General features: G+C 35.4%; 1 protein-coding gene across 2 annotated transcripts in view; it reads right to left on the bottom strand.

The window, feature by feature from the left end:
* The window catches only part of LOC150105338 (ATP-dependent translocase ABCB1-like), a 417,983-nt gene that overhangs the window by 109,598 nt on the left and 289,295 nt on the right, over positions 1 to 19,090 (bottom strand). For both annotated transcript variants that reach the window (XM_090394721.1, XM_090394720.1), the window contains exons 20-21: positions 10,830 to 11,033; positions 3,023 to 3,123 (exon numbers count right to left, since the gene is read on the bottom strand). In XM_090394721.1, the coding sequence (XP_090250847.1) occupies positions 3,023 to 3,123; positions 10,830 to 11,033 (305 nt within the window). The remainder of the gene's footprint in view (positions 1 to 3,022; positions 3,124 to 10,829; positions 11,034 to 19,090) is intronic.

Here is a 19,090-nt window from a genome sequence, read left to right as displayed (position 1 = left end):
TATCTAATGCATCTGTTATAGTATTCATTTATATATCCAATGCATATGTTATAGTATAATTCACTTTATTATAGTAAGTAGATTGCTAAAACATAATCTTCTTTTATCAAACCCATGTTGTTCATCAAAGAGAATGTTGTAGTCATCAACCCAATTCTGAATCTTATTCTTCACTAGCCTCTCTAACACCTTTATTACAACTCCAGACAAACAGACTGGTGTAATTTGAAGCCTAGGTCTGATCATCCCCTTTATGAAGCAAAACAATTTTGTCCCTTTTTTTCTACTCCTTTGGAATTTGGCCCAGTCTAAAACTCATGTTATTCCATCCTTGTTGGTTGAGTGGTTAGCATACCTGCTCTCCAACCAACAGGTTGTGGATATGGATATTTGTGATTTTCTTTAGGAATTGGCCTGGTTGACCGAGTGGTTAGCGTATCCGCTCTCCAGCCAAAAGGCTGCGGGTTCGAATCCTGCCGTGGGCATGGATGTTTGTGATTGTCTGTGAAAATACTAGTGGTAGGTGGTAGATGGCACTGGCATAGATGATGATGGTAGTTGCAATTCATTGTAGTTGGTGGATTGAGTGGTGAAGATAGAGAGTTGTACAGTAGGTGCCCTCCCTCGATGAGTCCAAAGACTCATCGAGGGAGGGCACCTGGAGGTGTCATGTAATAATAATAATAATAATAATAATAAATGAATGCCATTGCCCAATGTGAGACCACCTCCCCACTTAATGAAGACCTGAAGTGGCTTGAAAATGTTCCATGTTTGGTCTACAGAGCAGGATTTCAGACTGTGTAAAAAAAACGAAAAAACACAAAAATAAGTAGATTAATTAATTAAATAAAATAAATAAAACTGATAAAAATAGAAAAAACAAATATATCCCTAGCCTGCCTTCATTACAAAATGTACTATGTTTGCAAATAACCTTTTGTGGGTGGGTGCAATATTAAAAAAAAAAGTTAAAGCTGTTGTTAACTCCCTGGAACATTCTCTCAAAATACACATTGATATACATGAAGTCGTACAGTCTTAATGACATCATTTCCACAATCCTTAGTTTACTCAATTCTTCATATATCTCCTATTCACTCACCATCAGTGGCTCCTCCTCTCTGCCTTCATTGCTCTTAAGTTCTGCATGATATTACTTTCATGAGAATGAATACCTTTAAAATTTCTCATTTAGCATCTCTACTATATCCCCCTCAGTGTTTATCATCCTGTCATTCTCTCCAACCAGTATTACCAGTTAATGATTCTTCAAATCGTTGAACAAAAAAACACTTTCCAAATGAGTTCAGATAAACAGTAGATTACTGTGATGAATTTTATTATCCTGTGTAAGACAGCCATCCTGCTTATTGGAGGTCTCAAGTAAGTGATTGAAAAAAATTCCATGTTTGGCCTCAAGAAAAGATTATTTTTTACATAATCTTTTCCAAATCATGCAAAATACAGGTGGGGGTAGTTGGGGGATATTCCTTTTATTAAAGGAATATCCCCCCCCCAAAAAAAAAAACTTAAAAAACACATCTACATAAAATATACAAGTTAATCCAATAAAAACTGCAGTTATTTTTAATAAACAGACTTCACTGGAATTGTTGAATTTATTTTTCAGTGAACTGTTCATTTGATGATTTGTAGTTTCAATGAACTGCTGATTGATGAATTGTTTTTTTGAGGAACCGCCTTTTGATTAAATGATTTTTGATTAACTGCTGTGTGATGAAATGTTTTTTGATTAATTGTTTTCATTGAATTTTCTGCATACCCTCAATCTATTCCTCTCATACTTTGTTTTAATATGAATGAGTCAAGATTAACAGCTCTTAAAATCGTATTACTCTCTCTCTTTTTCTGTTTGTTTCCTTAACAATTCCTTCAAGTCTTCTCTCATACCAAATTTATTACCCTTATTCATTATTCAAAATTATTCATCACTACAAGTGTTCCATCTAAGCCAGTCAAGCAAATGCACAAGTTATGTTTCTTCTGAGCAGCAATTAGGTTAGGCTGGGTTAGGAGATTAGTGACTTTCAGAAAAAAGTACTTAACATACTTTACATTTATAAGTTCCTAAAATTCTAAAAAAATTAGAAGTTATACATTATTATTCAACTGAAAATGTAACTGCACATAAAATATATGCATGCATATATATATAGGGTTTTTTCCCCAGTTTATCATGGAGTTTTTCATCCCGCAAAGCAGGCAAACCAGTCTTGAGAATTCAATACTACAGGATATAGGATACACCAGGGCGTAGGGCTGACCACCTTATCCTGTGAATGGCTTGAGGTTCGATGATTAATAAAGCCTCAACACCGCAGGGTAAAAGAGGGTAAAAGGAAGATTGTGTGCGTGCATGCGTGTGCATATTGTTGTACACTTTGACATCTTGGCAGGATGAAACATTTAAAAATCACACACTACTGATCGATTGTTATCTTGATACTAATAACAGAAACAGACTTTGGTAGCATGTTGGCTTTGACACAGAACAGGATACTCAGTTTCGTGTTTGTGTGTACACATACTAATGCATGAAACTCAGAATCACAGAATCTCCATACCAAGTCATCACCTTTTTTTCTAATTGTCCCTTGTCCCATTCAATGCACAACTTTTTAATATATTTTTTTAAAAATTTAAATATGGAACTTCAGTGGAATAATTACTTGAATTGGACTGCAAGCTTAAAGAATGTTTATTGTCTTCTACTGAATGTTAGAAAGACTGCATCAAAAATGCATGTGAAGTTTCTACTAAGCTAAGGAATATTTATTTATGAATTATGGCAATGGATAATGTATATATTTAGTTTCGTTTATATATCAAATCAGGGATAACAGGACTAGAGAAACAATCTAATATATTCAAAGATTTCATTGATACAAAAAAAAAAAAAAAAAAAAAAAAAAAAAAAAAAAAAAAAAAAAAAAACCCTCCAGATTCTCGTAAATATATTATCTATGTACAACATGAAATTAAGTCACATAAAACTTACATGAAAGGAAGGAGGAGATGTGAAACATATTTTTCAAAAAATATGTGTTCTAGAGTTAAGCCTTGAACTGTTCTAATATTTTCTAGAGCTTCTGTACAAACCTATACAAATAACACTGAAATATAGTAACATACTGGTGATTCATTATTATAACTTGTAAAGTAAAAATTAACTACATATCACTATATAACAATTTATTTTGAAAATAATCTTGGCTGAACATTTTACCTAAGTAAAATGGACCTTATCAGAGTATACTCATGTTCATAAGACTAACATTTACGAGGCATATTCAAAAAAAAAAAAAAAAAAGACAAATTTTGCCATAAAGACTTTATTACTCATTTTACATTTTAAGCACTGTCCCCCCTTCAAAGTAGTCCCTTCTACTGGTGATACACCGTTCCCAACATTTCTTCCATTGTTGGAATGCTTCCTGGAATGCACTTTCTGTGAATCTCCTTTATGGTTTGGAAACAACATCCTATCAAGGTGGTTTTAAGTTTCGGAAACAGGAAAAAGTCTGCTGTGGCTAAGTCCAGAGAATAGGGTAGCCGGGGCACAATAGATATCCAATGCTTACCATATAACTGCGGATGAAGAGCGACACATTGTCATGGTGCAACATCCAAGTCTGGTTTCCCACAATTCAGGCCTCTTCTTGCACCTAACATCCCTCAATAGCACTGAAACTTCCTGGTACACCTCTTTGTTTACCATCTGATCACGTGGTACAAATTCATAATGGACAACCTTTCCAATCAAAAAACACAACCAACATCACCTTGATCTTTGACTGACTCATTCATAGATACTTAAAACCACTCATAGCATTGTGTTTGGCTCATACAATCCTCCCTGTATGCTTGATTAAGCAACTGAAATGTCTTTGTAAAATTTTTACCAAGTTTGCAGCAAAATTTCACACACACACACACATTGTTATTCAATCTCTTACATTGTCACTTTGTCACTAATCTGACGAACAGCTTGTGCATATGCTCACTAGCGGATATAACTCGACGATTAATTGTCGAGTTATATTGGCAGTTTGTTGTCAAAATCTGCAGCTAGGTGCGCTCTCAGTAGTAGCCCCAGCATGCTATTTAAAAAGTTCAGTCTTTTTTTTTTTTTAAACATGCCTCATATATCTGAACATAAGTTACTGATGGACTAAACTTCTTTTAAAAAAGAAATCTACAAAAAACATTATGAATTCGTCATGCCTATCTGCCTAGTCTCTATGGTCTTCCTAAAATGCATAAGATTGACATCCCACTGCCTAATAGAGGACTGTATTGGCTCTCCCACTTACTTTGAAAACATCTCCCAGCACCTTTGTAATCTTACTGGCTACTCAAGTTCTTATGTTAAAAACAACCTTCACTTTAAGCAGAAAATCAAAGACCTATATCTGTCCAAAATTATGCTTTCATTTGATGTAGTCATCCTATTAAACAACATACTGCTAAAATAAAATAAGAAGATATGCTAAGCTATTAAAATTCACCACCAATGCAGGCTATTTTACATGTCATAAAAAATTGTTCAAACAAACCAAAGGAACAGCAATGGGCAGTCTTATCTCACTAGCCTTATAATGTAATCTTGTCTAATAACAAGATTATGGTTTCATATGATGTAGTCTCCCTATTCACATAGTAGCTTTTCATTCAAAGAGTTGTTGTTCTAGATAAAGAAAAACAACTCTTTGACATTATATTTCCTTAACCAAGTGTATGATTACATTTTCATATATTAATATATTAAGTCACATATTCATATATTAAGTTCACTATTCAATGTGAATCGAATAACCATCTACCCTTTTGGATACCTTAATAATTCAAAATCCTACAGGTCATGTTGAATTTTTAGTTTATCAGAAGCCAACCTTTAGTGGCAGATACATTCACTCATCTTCACACCATCATTCATCACAGAAGATGGGTATTATCAAGAGCCTTGTGCATAGAACTCATATAATCTGCTTTTCTGATTCCCTTTGGTTAGATAAATTGACTAAAATTAAAAGCAACCTGATGTATAATAGATGAACAAAACTATTATTCAAAAAATTATTGATAATTATCATCCGTCTACCAGACTACAGCCCAATGTGAAAAGAATTTCAATACCTTACCTTAAACGAACCTCCAAATATTTAGCATGGATTCTTCACAAATTTAATCTATACACTTCCTTCAAACCAGCTTGGAAACTGTCCTACTTCTTATCATTTACAAAGGATACATTACCACCTCTTTCCTTACCTGGTGTTTATTAGGTACCATGCTCCTGTTACATCAACTATTTTGAACAGACTGGCCATTCTACTTGATCATCATCATCAAATTCCTGACACATATCCTCAAGGGATCTACAGGATATGATAATATAACATGAAAAACTTACATCACCACTAACTTCCTATCTAAAATTTTTCTCCAAATCAATCTGTTACCTGTCAAGACTCCAACATTATCAGCTCTTATATTTCTGTCTTCTAAGGCACTTTATACTGTATCAATCCACCTATATCTTGGTCTTCCTCTGAGTCTTTTTCCTGCCAAACTGGCAGAGACCCTTTTTTGTTTCATTCTCCTACTGATGTGATGACATTGTACTGTTTTCCATTTGGGAGACATGCATCAAATTGGTCTGCACCTCTCCAAAATGTTTCTCCTATTCCTAAGATATCGATTCCCATTCTCTCCATTTCTTTACATACATTCACCATTTTCCCAGCTTGATTCAGTCCTTTCCAGGTGGTAATCCTCATGAGGTTGTCTTTTCCTGCGGTAGCATATTTCACACATCCAGCCTGAGAGGCTGCTGGATTGGCAGATGGCGACTCAGATCGCATGGCATACCTCTTTTGCTTCTGTGTCTATCCATAATACAACACTGGGGCTTATACTGCACAGAGGCCCCAAGAACCAAGTGGGGAAGAAGTTCCTATTTCATCAGCTATCCATTTTGGATCAGTTGCTGTTTGGGACCACCCATTCTGAATCAGATGCTCCTGAGTGCCTATTGGTCCATGGGAGGTTCATTTTCTTCCTACCACCCATATCTGGGAGGCATTCCTTGATCCACCACCTGGGAACACACTCTCTAGGGGATTACAGGTTCCCCTGAGAGCTGTTAAATAAACTGCTGCTGTAAAAGTTTCACTTTTTTGAGATACTCGGCAAGGATTACATCATCCATATCCCAAAAGACAATGGCAAGAACCTTCCCTGCTGACATTTTGATTTGGAACTTCTTTGGCCATGGAGAACCTTTGTGTCTCCACTCCACTGACTGTTATTTGGTCTCTGGGTCATAGTGATGAAGCTATGTTTCATCAGCAGTCACAATATAAGCCAAACATTTTGCACCTGATTTTTCAAAATGACCCAAAATCCCTTGAGATGACAGCACATGTTCTCTCTCTCTTGGTCGGCATTCAAAAATTTGGGGTCCCACTTTCCTAAGAGCTTCTGCATATTTAGATGTTGGTGGATAATGATCACAACTCATTCCCTGGATATTCTCAGAGTCTTTGCATGTTTTTGGCTGGTATCTGTCTATCATCAAGGATTATGGCATGCACTGCATTGATGTTTTCAGGTGTGATTGCTGTGGAACGTCTTCCTGACCTGGAAGTATCTGTTATTCTCAGGATGCCCAGTTTTCAACTTGGCCACCCATCTGGCAACTGTTCAGTATGCTTGGACAGTCCCTTAAAGTTTTCCACAAAGTTTGGTGAATCTCGGTTACAGATTTTTCTTGCAGCACAAAAAACTTGATGGCCTGCACGTGCACTCTGTGTCTTAGAATTTCTTCAAAACCTCTGATGTCTTCTTATATACACTAAAAGAAAAAGAACAAATTATTACAATTTGATGAAACATGGAGTTAAAGGGTTTTAAGATATGTTCTTTCTTGTAGTTATATCAGTTGCTTTAATATCATTTTTATTCTAGGTGTTTATCAGAACTTTTCAACCCCCCCTCCTTGTATAGACAGGAGCAATATCTCAGAAGAGCAAAGTCACAACTGGTGTACCTCAAAGTTCTGTTTTAGAACCAATACTGTTTAACCTATGTTAATGATACTAGAAAAGTTTAAATTGGGATATTCAATTGTTTTCACATGATGCAAAACTGGGAAGAAATATGAGGAGTAGAGCAGGTGTTGTGGTTTTACAAAAAGAATCAAAACAGACTGAGTGAATGGGAGTGGGAATGGGCCAGTTCAATATTGCATGGTGTAAGGTTTTAAAATTCAGAAAACAAAGATGGGATGCAGAGTATACAATTGGTGTGGATATATTAGAGGAAGTGGACAAAATAAGAGATTTGGTGAAAGGGTGATCGTGGATTGAGACCTAAAATTTAGAGGATATGTCGCTAAAATTGTGAGGCCTGCCCAACAAATTCTGGCAATCATGTGGAGGACGATGACTTGTAGAAATAAGGAGATTTTGATTCCATAGTATAAGGTTGTGATTAGGCCACATATGGAACTACTGTGCACAGATTTGTCACCTGGTTTTCAAAAGGATGAAGAGGTATTGTAAAGAGTCCACAGGCAATTGAATAAGGAGCTTTCTGGTCTTTGGAATGTTGAATATGAAGAAAGATTGAAAATATGCAGTTTACAGTGTAGAGGATAGGATTAAGAGGGTGATATTATAGAGATACATCAGTTAGTATGGGGGATTCTTATTAGATTAATGTTGAATTTCAATGTTCCAAAGGAGTGAAAAGCAGATTTTTTTTGCATTGAGAGTGATGAATGTATTTATGGCACAGAACAATGAGCTGTGTACATAACAGATGGACTCCTTGAACTAAGTCTTTGACTCCATGGACGTCTGAGGATAATAAGAATAATAAGAAGAAAACATTATGGTCTTCTGCAGATTCATAATGAAAATTCCCTTAAGATATTGTGGATTCTACTGGCAGTCTGATTTACAAACTTTCCATTCCAAACACTTGTTAGAGTGACTCTCCCCAATTAATGGAAACTCTTCATCATTTGTTAAAAATTCAGAAGATTTTAAGAACAAGATTTCCGGACTTAAATTACTAACAACAGACCATTTAATTAAATTTGATGTTGTTTCTCTCTTTACATATATCTGTCTTACAGACACAAAATTATTACACACAGATTTCCCCTCCAGATATTGAAAATTATTTGACTTTGCCATAAACGGGCAATACTTTCTCTGCAAAAATAACTTTTACAAATAAAATTGAATTTTCTGCTATGAATTTGTCTATTTTTCCCATGCAGGATAACTATTATGTGTAACATTTAAAACAGGATATTCTTATCACCTTCTCTCTCAGTTCTTCTGTATGGCTTTGATATGTTGATGATATTTTAATAGTCTGAAACTTTTCTTTATCTGAACTTGGTATTTTTCTTGAGAAAATTAATTTATTCCATCTGAGGATTTAAATTTATTCTCAAATTAGAAGGGAACAATCACACTCCATTCCTGGACATTCTCATCCAAGGATAACCTAATGATTCTTTTCAGTTTTTTGTATAAAGAAAGAAAACAAGTACTGAGAGCTACATTGATGTGCTTCTCATCATTGTTCATCTTGGAAGTCTGACATCATCACAACCCTAGTGCACTTTACACATTCCTTATGTTCTCTCAATCCTTCTGAAAGTGTCTTTCATTAGAGTAGACTGATACAAGCCAGTGAGTTGTGTATAGGAGTGTAGTGTCCGAAAAAATGAAGGGGACCAATGTAGTTCCATAGGGTTCTGTTTTGGAACCACCTTTGTTTAATATAGGTATCAATATATGATATAGTTCACAGTATGAAAGGAGATATTCAGTTGTTTGCTGATGATGCTAAATTAGGAAGTTCTAAGTTGATGTTGTTACAAGAGGATTTGAACAGATTGGTGCTCAGAACTGAAGAATAAGGATGTTATTTCAATGTTGCTAAGAAGATGGAATGTGATTTACCATATTGGAGGAACTCTGCTTTAGGAGGTGGAGGAGGCAGTGGATCTAGGGATCTTTGTGGATAGGGAACTGAAGTTCAGGGGACACATCATAAACGTTATAAGGGTTAAATTTGCTGCTATAATGCGAAGAACACTCACAGATATAGATAAGAAGGTGACAGTTCCATTGTACAAGGTGCTAATTACTCCTCATTCGAATTTATGTGCACAGACCTGGTCATCTGGCCATACTGGTGAGAGAGAGAGAGAGAGAGAGAGCAGAGGTGAATAACTAAGACTGTCTCAGAACTTGGAATGTTAAGTATGAGGAAATGTGATCTTCAGAGCTTGGAAGATAGCTGATATGATTGGAACATATAAGTTAGTGAAAAGGGTCTATCAGATATAGGCTCTTCTCGCTCACTATTAAGGCAGGGCAAGGTAAAGTAGTCTGTGAGTGTTTGACCTCTATAATGATGTCCAAGATGGTTCGAGTCCTCTAATTAGGGGTTTTAAGCCATTAATGCAGCCGGTGAGCCATTCCTCTGCTGCATCCCCTAAGGGCAAGTATTTATGCCTTAGATCTGTGTGTTCACTGGGATGGTTTGCCTGTTTTTTGAGATGAAACACCCAAGTTTCAGAGAGGGGGAAAAAAAAGCTTCCACACAAGACTAGCTAACTCACCATTTGATTGAAAACACCTGATAAAGGTTTCTCACATTACAGATGGGATTTGACACCAGGTTTTTCCAAACAAAGGGCTTGTCTGAGCTATAGAGGTTTGAAGTAATAATACTAATATGAATTAGAGCCGCTTTCATCTCTAATGGCTACAATCCCAATGATATCACCAAAGTACACAGTGATACTTTTAGCTATCATCTGATTCCTTCTTCTGAGGAAGTTTCTGCATTCCTTATATAAAGGGTGTGTTTGAGAAGCTTGCCAGCCTTTTATGCCAGGTTAATTTTTAAGTCCCCTTCTATCTGATTTGCAAAGTGAATTTGTTCTTATACTCTCCTAATGAAAGATGCCATCTTTTTTCTCTTTCTCTCTCGTGTTCTGGAGTTTAAATTCCTTGCACATGCGGTCTCATTTGTTATAGACTGATTCTGCTGAAATACACTTAGAAAACAACAAGTCTTGTCCATTGCACCATATTTACTAGACACAGATTCATAAGAATAAGACTAAGATTTTACAGTTGAGCTGATTTTTAATAGAGCAATTATATAAAGAAAGCTGTGAAGCTGACATTCATTATCCTAAACTGAAAATAAAATTTTCATTTCCTTTTATGTTAGCTTAAAATTTCCCAGTTTTGGGAAGCAATTTCACTCAATACTCCTCATGATGTGTTAAATAATTTATTAACTGATAATAATTTCAATGCCCATTTCATGATTCTTAATACAGATCAGGCTGTCCTCTTCCAATGAATATTACATACATACTGTATAATTTTCAATTGTTATCCTATTGTATTTTGTCTCTTTAACTGTTTGCATTGAGAATGGTCTTGAAACTAGAACAAAAATTCTGCTCTTAATAAATATTTATTCATAACATAGGTAAATTAAATTCCATAATTGATTTGCTTAGAATATGTTATTATTAAAAGTTTATTTAGATGCATAATTTGATACTTAATACTTAATTAGATACTTTTTAAAAAAAATTCTACTTCATCCAAAATCAGTAGGTGAAATAGAAATATTGAAATCATATTTAAATTCATCACATCTTCTTTTAAAGATAAAAAATTTGTTGTGCAGACAAACGAACTCCTTAAAAATGAATGTTTTAACTTGTATAAAAAGAAACTTCAATGAAATCTTACATGTCCAGCATCTGCCATAAGTTCTATATCTCGTTTCTGGTTTCTTTTCTCAATCCTCATTTGTAACCCTCCAGCAGCTAGTAATACTGGAACAATACCAGTAAGAGCTAAAGCCAGTTTCCAGCCAAAAATGAAAGCAATAATAATACTTGCCATCAAAGTCACTATTGCTGTTATAACTACACCTATACGATGACCAGCAGCCTAGAATAAGACAGAAATGAGTTTTAAAGGGAGAATCCATATATTGTATTCTAACTTACTGACATTAAAAAAATAAATAAATAAAAAGAAAACTCTTCCAACTTTAGTGAATAAATATTTTACTGGTTTTAATTAGACTGTAAAAGAGTTGTTTCAGTTTTGAATTTCAAAGCTCTATACAAATTCATTTATCATAGACAAGAATATTTTTTGATTTTACATACAGTTTATACTTTTAGGGTACACCATGTAAATACTCTTTCAAATCACTGTGAAGAACTTTCCTTAAAAAATCTATGGATAATGATTTTTGAAAAGAACAAGATGTGATTTTACAACTGCAACAAATTTTTTTTCATAAAAAAAATCTCAAAGATCTGACATAATAATAGGTGAACATTAATGGCGTTGATTCGTAGTAGAGGTTCGGTGTAGTGGTTGAGACAGTTGTAGGTATCCTACCGCGATGAGTCTTCGGACTCCTTGGAGGTGTCAGGAATAATAATAATAATAATAATTTGCTTTCATTTTGCATGCACTATATTCCATTATATCATACTTCCATCTATATAGCAACAAGAGAAATATCAAAACTGTTAACAGATAGTGAAACTAAATGTTGTGCATCTGATTCTTTGCATCTAAATGTTTTAGATCTGATAGGACTTCACATAACTTTTAATGTTACAGTGCAAACAATACAGGTAGAATACTCTATTTTTGAAATTAACATTTTAAAGATAAAGTTATTATTATTATTATAAATAAATACATAAAATATTTTATAACCTTGTTAAAACTTTACTCAAGAAGAACATATAAAGCTGACACTTTCCATTGTGTTAACATTTTTAATGCATTCACGGACATATCAAGCATGACGTTTTTTTTATTTATTTCTCTTTCTTTTTTTAAATCTCATCTCCACAAATGAGAAGTTGAAAATTGAAGCCATGTGTGGGCAAGAGTAAAGAAAAAAAAAGAATGGGAATCTGTTAATGTTCTTTTAGAAAGTTGAAGGTTGTGGTCTTTGGCGAATACTTCATGGGGAAGGTGGTCTAGATAAATGGAAGGAAAAATGAATCAAAGTAGCAGATTTGGTAGGCCAGCAGTTGAATAGCAAAGGATATTGAGCAGCAGTTACTCGTGTTATTATTGGTATAACAGAAATAAGTGATGTATAAGTGATGTAAATCTCATCTCCACAAATGAGAAGTTGAAAATTGAAGCCATGTATGGGCAAGAGTAAAGAAAAAAAAAAGAATGGGAATCTGTTAATGTTCTTTTAGAAAGTTGAAGGTTGTGGTCTTTGGGGAAGGTGGTCCAGATAAATGGAAGGAAAAATTAATCAAAGTAGCAGGTTTGGTAGGCCAGCAGTTGAATAGCAAAGGATATTGGGCAGCAGTTACTCATGTTATTATTGGTATAACAGAAATAAGCAATGAATTAGATTATGCATTAACTCCGAGAATTAACTACAGCTGAATATCACCATATCAAATACAGTTCTAACAAGCTAACAGTTCTAACATTCACTATAACAAACTCCTGAAAAGTTCCAACCAAAGAATGATGGACACAATGCTATGCTAAAAAAATTACTATAATATACTATCCATGATAACAAACTATTCCTATAGTCTGGTCACTATAAGCAATCTATACTGAAAGTTGACTGTATAACCTACTATTTTGGTTTAATATTGCACTAATCAGTATTGAAAGTATTAGGAAAAAACATTAGAATAAGTTTTTTTGGTTTAATCAAATGCACCAAATAAAGCATTAAAGTAGTTTAACTGCACTCAATATATTTTGTCCAAAAGAAAGAGGATGCTTAAGGGTCAAAGCTGTATAACTGAGAGGAGACCTCCACATAGCCTTTAAAGGAATGTGGAGAACTGATCAGGGCTTCTGACCTAATGTCCAATCCTCACCTTCTCGTGGTGCACCCTGCTAGGCGCACCACGAGATGGGGAATGGGCTAGCAATTTGGGATTTAGCTGACCAAATTGTATTCTTATTGTCTTAAACCAAAATACAAAATGATGGTACAACATGACAGAATTTCCTGCTGGCTTGGGTGTTGCCTGGTCAAACAAGGTCCCCGTTGTTTTCACCAGGGAACTAGGGCAAACAGCGAAAAGTCAGCTATTGGAACAAATCCTAAAATGCACCTCAACTCAACATCACCAGAGTTCAAGATCAGTACTATCAAAATAAGAAGCTTGAATGGCAAAGAAATAGAGCTAGCTGAGGAACTGGATAAGTACCAGATCGACATAATAGGAGTGACTGAAACAAAAAAGACAAAAACTGGTGAGATCTTTCTGAGCAATAATAAATACAAAATGTTATATTCAGACAATGACAATCAAGGAAAAGAAGGGGTAGTCATGGTATTCAACATAAAATACTAGGCTAATCTTCTTGAATGGCAGGCAGTCTCAAGTAGAGTGATGTGGGCAAATATGAGAATGGGGAACTGGACAATGAGACTTATTTGTGCCTATGGTCAAACAAAAGTTCTACTAAAGTAGAAGTGGATGAATTTTTTTGAGGCTTTAGACAAAGCAACTGACACAATGAAAAGGGGAAAAGTTGGTCCTTGTTGGTGATCTAAATAGCAGAGTAGGAAATGATGACATATAAAAATATTTTGGGAAAATTTGGAGAAAAGAGCAAAGCTAATAATAATGGCAAATACCTGTTGGATTTCTGCTCAGAACATGGACAAGTTATTACTAACACCATGTTCCAACATAAAAATGTGCAAAAATTCACATAGAGAGAAGAGGTAAGGAATAAATAAAATTGAATTTCATTTGGAAAAGAAAAACATGTAAGAAAGTTTTAAAGTGAGTAAAAGTTGAGCAGCTCTCAGATGTGAACTGTAGACTAAAATACACAAAGATTATTGAAGAAAAAATGAAAGAGTTTGAGAACAGGAATCAAACCTTGGAGATTCAGTGGCAAGCCTTGAAGAAAGCCCTGATTGATTCAGCTAGAGTGGCATGTGGTGAAGTTGTCTGCAAGGATAGAAAAATTAGAAAAAAGTATATCAACAGTTCCTGGCAAATAAGTTAGCTTGTGCTCTTAGAGAATACAGAGACAAATGTAAGAAAGCTAAACACTGTGTAAAACTAGCTAAACAAAAGTTATAAGAAGACTTTGGCAAGAACATAGAAAATAAATATCAAGCAGGTGGCAAGATATTCTGGAAGTTGTTGAAAAAGCTCAGAAATGGAGAAAAGAGTGTTGTAAAAGGAATCAGAGATGATAAAATTAAACATAGATGATTTCTAAAATGAAGAAGAAGAAAGGGAAATGGTCCCAGTTGAGCATGGAGAGATCACATCGAGTGAGTTGTAGTATCAGTGGAACTAGTTGTAGATCCAGAAATGAGCTGTTGTGTTTGTATACAAATGCTAGAAGTATAAGAAACAAGGCAGATGAAATGGTTGCACTAATTGCGTCTGTTCACCCAAAGAATATGTGAGACATGGTTGGAAGAGGATGACATCCTGACAGGAATAGAGATGGAAGGGTATGATGTGTTTCGTGAGGACAGAGGGGATAAAACGGGAGGGGGAGTGGGAGTGCTATTGATGATAGAGAAAGAGTTATGTTCACATAAAGTGGAGATGAAAGAGGGAAATAGTGCCAGTGGTTTTGAGGCAGTAGTATGGTGTGAAACAGAGGTGAATGGAATCAAATACTTGGTGGGATGTTGTTATAGACCAGGTAATGTGGATGGTAGTGATAATGAAATGTACAATCAAATTAGCCAAGTAAATAAGAAAAGTGTGATGATTATGGGCGATTTTAATTATGGCAATATAGACTGGAATGATGAGATAGCAAGTGGAAGTAAAGAAAATGAGTTTCTTGAGTTTTTGAGGGATAACTACCTCAGACAGTATGTAACAGAGGGCACACGACGATTAAGGGTCTTGAATTTGGTCATCTCATCACAGGATGTAATTGTAAATGAGGTGTCAAATCATCCACCAATTCGTGAGAGTGACCATGAGGTGATTACCTGGGTGATTGCCAGTAGTGCGAGGATCTCTGTTAGAAAAGGGTATATATGGAACTAGAGGGGGATGATTATGAAGAACTCAGGAGACAGCTTGAGGGTGTAGTGTGGAATGAGGAGTTAGCTGGAAAAGAGATCAATGCAGCTTGTGGGAATTTTCAAAAACTGCTTAATAGATGCAATGTCTAAATGTATTCCAAGGTTGAGAAGGTTAAATAAGGTGGGTGTGAGATGGATGAATAAAGAGATTAAGCATGCGATACAGAGAAAAAGGGCATTGTGGAGGCAGCATAAGAGAAGTGGAAATAACCAATTCCATGATGTCTACAAAGAACAAGCAAGGAGGGTGACTTGGTTGGTGAGGATAGCTAAAGAGAGGTATGAACAGCAGTTGGCTAATGAAGCCAAAAAGAATCCTAAGGAGTTCTTTCGATATGTAGCTAGCAAAAATAAGAATAATTAGAAGGATGACATTGATTGGACAAAATGGTATAAAGACAGCTGGTGCAGAATGTGTGGTGGAGATACTTAATGAGCAGTTCATAAAAGTCTTTCAATCTTGTGAATGTGACTTCATGGAGGGATTGAGAGCAGTTGATGATGGGGAAGAGAGACTGACTGTAGGTGAGCGAGAGGTGTAGTGGAGTTGAGTAAACTAGATGTTAATAAGGCTGTGGGACTTGATAATATATCACCACGTATTCTGAAAGAATGTGCCAGGGAGTTGACATCGGCCTTGACATATTTTTTTAATATGAGTCTTGCACTCGGTCAAGTTCCTAAGGAGTGGAAGAAGGGCAAGATTGTGCCACTTCATAAAGTAGGTGATTGAAGCATCAAACTATAGGTCTATCTGTGTGTCAGGTGTTGTGGTTAAGTTGTTGGAGAAGCTTGTGAGAACTAGGATCCAGAGTTGGGATGATAACAATGGTATTATCTTTGATGGACAGCATGGATTTGCTAAAGGGAGGTCATGTTTTAGTAATCTACTTACTTATTACAATAAAATGACTGCTTCCTTGGACAGAGGAAAAGGATACACAGTAATATATTTGGATTTTGCAAAGGCTTTTGATAGAGTACCTCATGTTAGGTTGACAGTGATTGGGCGCAGAAATGGGGATATGAGTTCAATGTTGCAAAATATAAGGTTTTAAAATTTGGAAAACCAAGATGGGATGCAGAATTTATGCTTGGTGAGAATATATTGTTGAAGGTAGAGGAAATAAGAGATCTAGTGGTGATAGTGGATAAGGATCTAAAATTTAGGGGACACATAGCCAAAATTGTGAAGACAACACAAAGGCTTCTGGGAATGATGCAGAGGACACTGACGTGTAGAAGTAGGGAGATTCTTGTTCCGTTGTATAAGGCTTTGATTAGGCCACAAATGGACTATTGTGCCCAGATTTGGTCACCGGGTTTTCAGAAGGATGAAGAGATGTTGGAAAGGGTCCAAAGGAGATTAACTAAGGTAGTTTCTGACCTCTGGAATATCGAGTATGAGGAAAGATTGAGAAGATGTAATTTGCAGAGTCTGGTGGAGAGGAGGAAGAGGGGAGATATGATAGAGACCTATAATTTGGTAAAGGGTTGTTATAGGATCAATGCTGGAGAAGTTTTGCAGAGAATAGTGGGAGATCAGGAGAGAACCAGAGGTCATCCCTGGAAACCGTATAATGGGGTGTGAGAGGTAGGTTTTTTTCATGCAGAGTTGTGAATGATTGGAATGCCTTGCCTGAGAATGTGGTGTCTGCAAAGAGTTTGAATGTGTTTAAAACACAGTATGATGAGCTGTATGTGTGTGATAAATGGACCTCCCAGATATGTCTTTGACTCCATGAGGTCTTGGGTTGGTAATAATAATAATAATAATAATAATAATAATAATAATAATAATAATAAAGGTGACATAAAACTGGAGAAAAAGATATCCTCAAAAAATTGCTAAATGAAACAAGCAGTGATAGCACAGTGGTAAAAAACACTCAACAGGCATAGAGTCAGAAATACATATCCAGAAATACATAAGTAATAAAAGTTATCAAAGGCTTGAAATGTGGAAAGGCAACAGGAATAGATGATATTCGACTAGAAATGCTTAAAAGTCCTACAGTGGCTGAGTGTTCCTGGTAAGATTTATGCAAGTATACTTGAGAAACGGTTGAGAAGAATTGTGGATTGGTGAAGAACAAGCTGGATACAGGCCAAACAGAGGCTGTCAGGATCAGATCTTCGCTTTACAACAAATAGTTGAGAAATCGTGGGAATATAACAAAGATCCATATTTAAGTTTTGTAGATCTGGAAGAAGCATATCACAAGGTTCCAAGAGAGAAGCTATTCAATACGCTAGTTATATGGTGTCAATGGGGCATTATATCAAGCAATACTTAGTTTTTATTTGAGTTGTAAGTCAGCAGTTTGAATTGAAAGAAGTACAGGAAGATGGTTTAATGTTAAATCTGGTGTGAGAAGGATGTACATTATCCCCTCTGTTATTCATTATCTATATGGATCACATTATAAAGGAAAGTGGTATTAAACGTGATATCAAAATTGAAGATGTTAATGTCAACTCTTTGCTTTATGTGGATGATGTTATACTTCCAAATAAATCTGCTACAAGTCTGCAAGATTCCCTGACTAAATTGAATAACTGTTGTAATAGATATGGTATGAACTTTGACTCCATGCAGGTCAAAAGATAATAAAATAATAAATAATCTGGTGGGGAAGGCTAGAAATGCTAGCCTTCCCCACCAGAATGCTAGGAATGCTAGCTCACTAACCCAAACACTATATATTATTGTCTAAAATAATGTGAGCTCTATGGTCAATTTTCTTGAATTTACAAACAGAGAAACCCAAGTCCCTGGGAATAAAACTTGCTTGACAATGCCAGAGATTTGACTTGAGAAACATTTGAAAAAATGCTTAGAAAAAGATCCATTAGTTGGCAACTAGAATCGAACTTCGAATGAGATTTCTTTGGGCAGCTTAATGCTAAGGATGTAAATGCCATTTTAACAGAACTACACAAATCTCTCCCTTTGAAGTAATAATAATAACAATAGTTAATGTAAAAATATGCTCATGACAACCGAAAGTTTGACTTGAAGCCAGCTTGTTCTTCCCCATATTTCTCTTCCATAATTTTTGTTACTGTTTTCCCAAGTATGTTTGTAAATTTTTACATGATACTGAAATTATGATGCCATTTGAAGAAATATGATTATGATTATTGCAAAGATATACTTGACTTAATTTCTTTCCATATTAATTCCCGTTATTTCACTTGGAAAAACTAGTCGTACAATCACTTTCAAGGAACCACAACAGCCAACCCTATTTTTTCTGAACTAGGACTACTTTATGAAACACTGGAAAGACAATTATTATATGCTCCAATCTTATATCTGTCTTTATTAAGTTCACTACTGAATACTGTATCCAAGTGTTTTATTTTATTCATGTATCCAGTTATTTTGTTGTTATTACTAAACATAAAAACTACAATGAATGCTGATGGATACAACCATCAGACAGACAGATATTCAGAAGATCTTTAATAAATATCAGCCTGTAATCCATATTAAGATTTGCCATAGCATTAAGGTCACTAAAATGAACAGTACGAGATCTTTGCAAATATAATCTAGAGTACTATTTTCAAACCAGTTTGAAAATGTTATCCTCTCTCCCTACTACCAAGAAAAAATATAACCTCTCTTATCCTTATTTGGTGTTAATTAAGTGCCTTGTTTCTGTTATATTTTCTATTCCACACCAACTGGCCAATCAACTGACATCAGAATTAAAGACCATAGATTACACCAGATAGTTAGGGGTGCAAAATCCAACTCTACCTCCCTGTGGTGCACCCTGGAGTGTTGGGAATCCTAACCACTATCGGACCTGGACCCAACATCACTAACAGAGCTCTGGCAAACACTTTAGAACCCTGGTCAGGAGAAGTGTATATGCGACCACAGCAAAGATGCCACTACAACAACAGA

The sequence above is a fragment of the Typopeltis vanoorti genome, chromosome 6, assembly GCF_054136105.1.
Source record: "Typopeltis vanoorti isolate ZY-2024b chromosome 6, IOZ_Tvanoo_1.0, whole genome shotgun sequence".
NCBI classification, from domain to species: Eukaryota; Metazoa; Arthropoda; class Arachnida; order Uropygi; family Thelyphonidae; genus Typopeltis; species Typopeltis vanoorti.
This window is presented reverse-complemented; position numbering and strand designations above follow the sequence as displayed.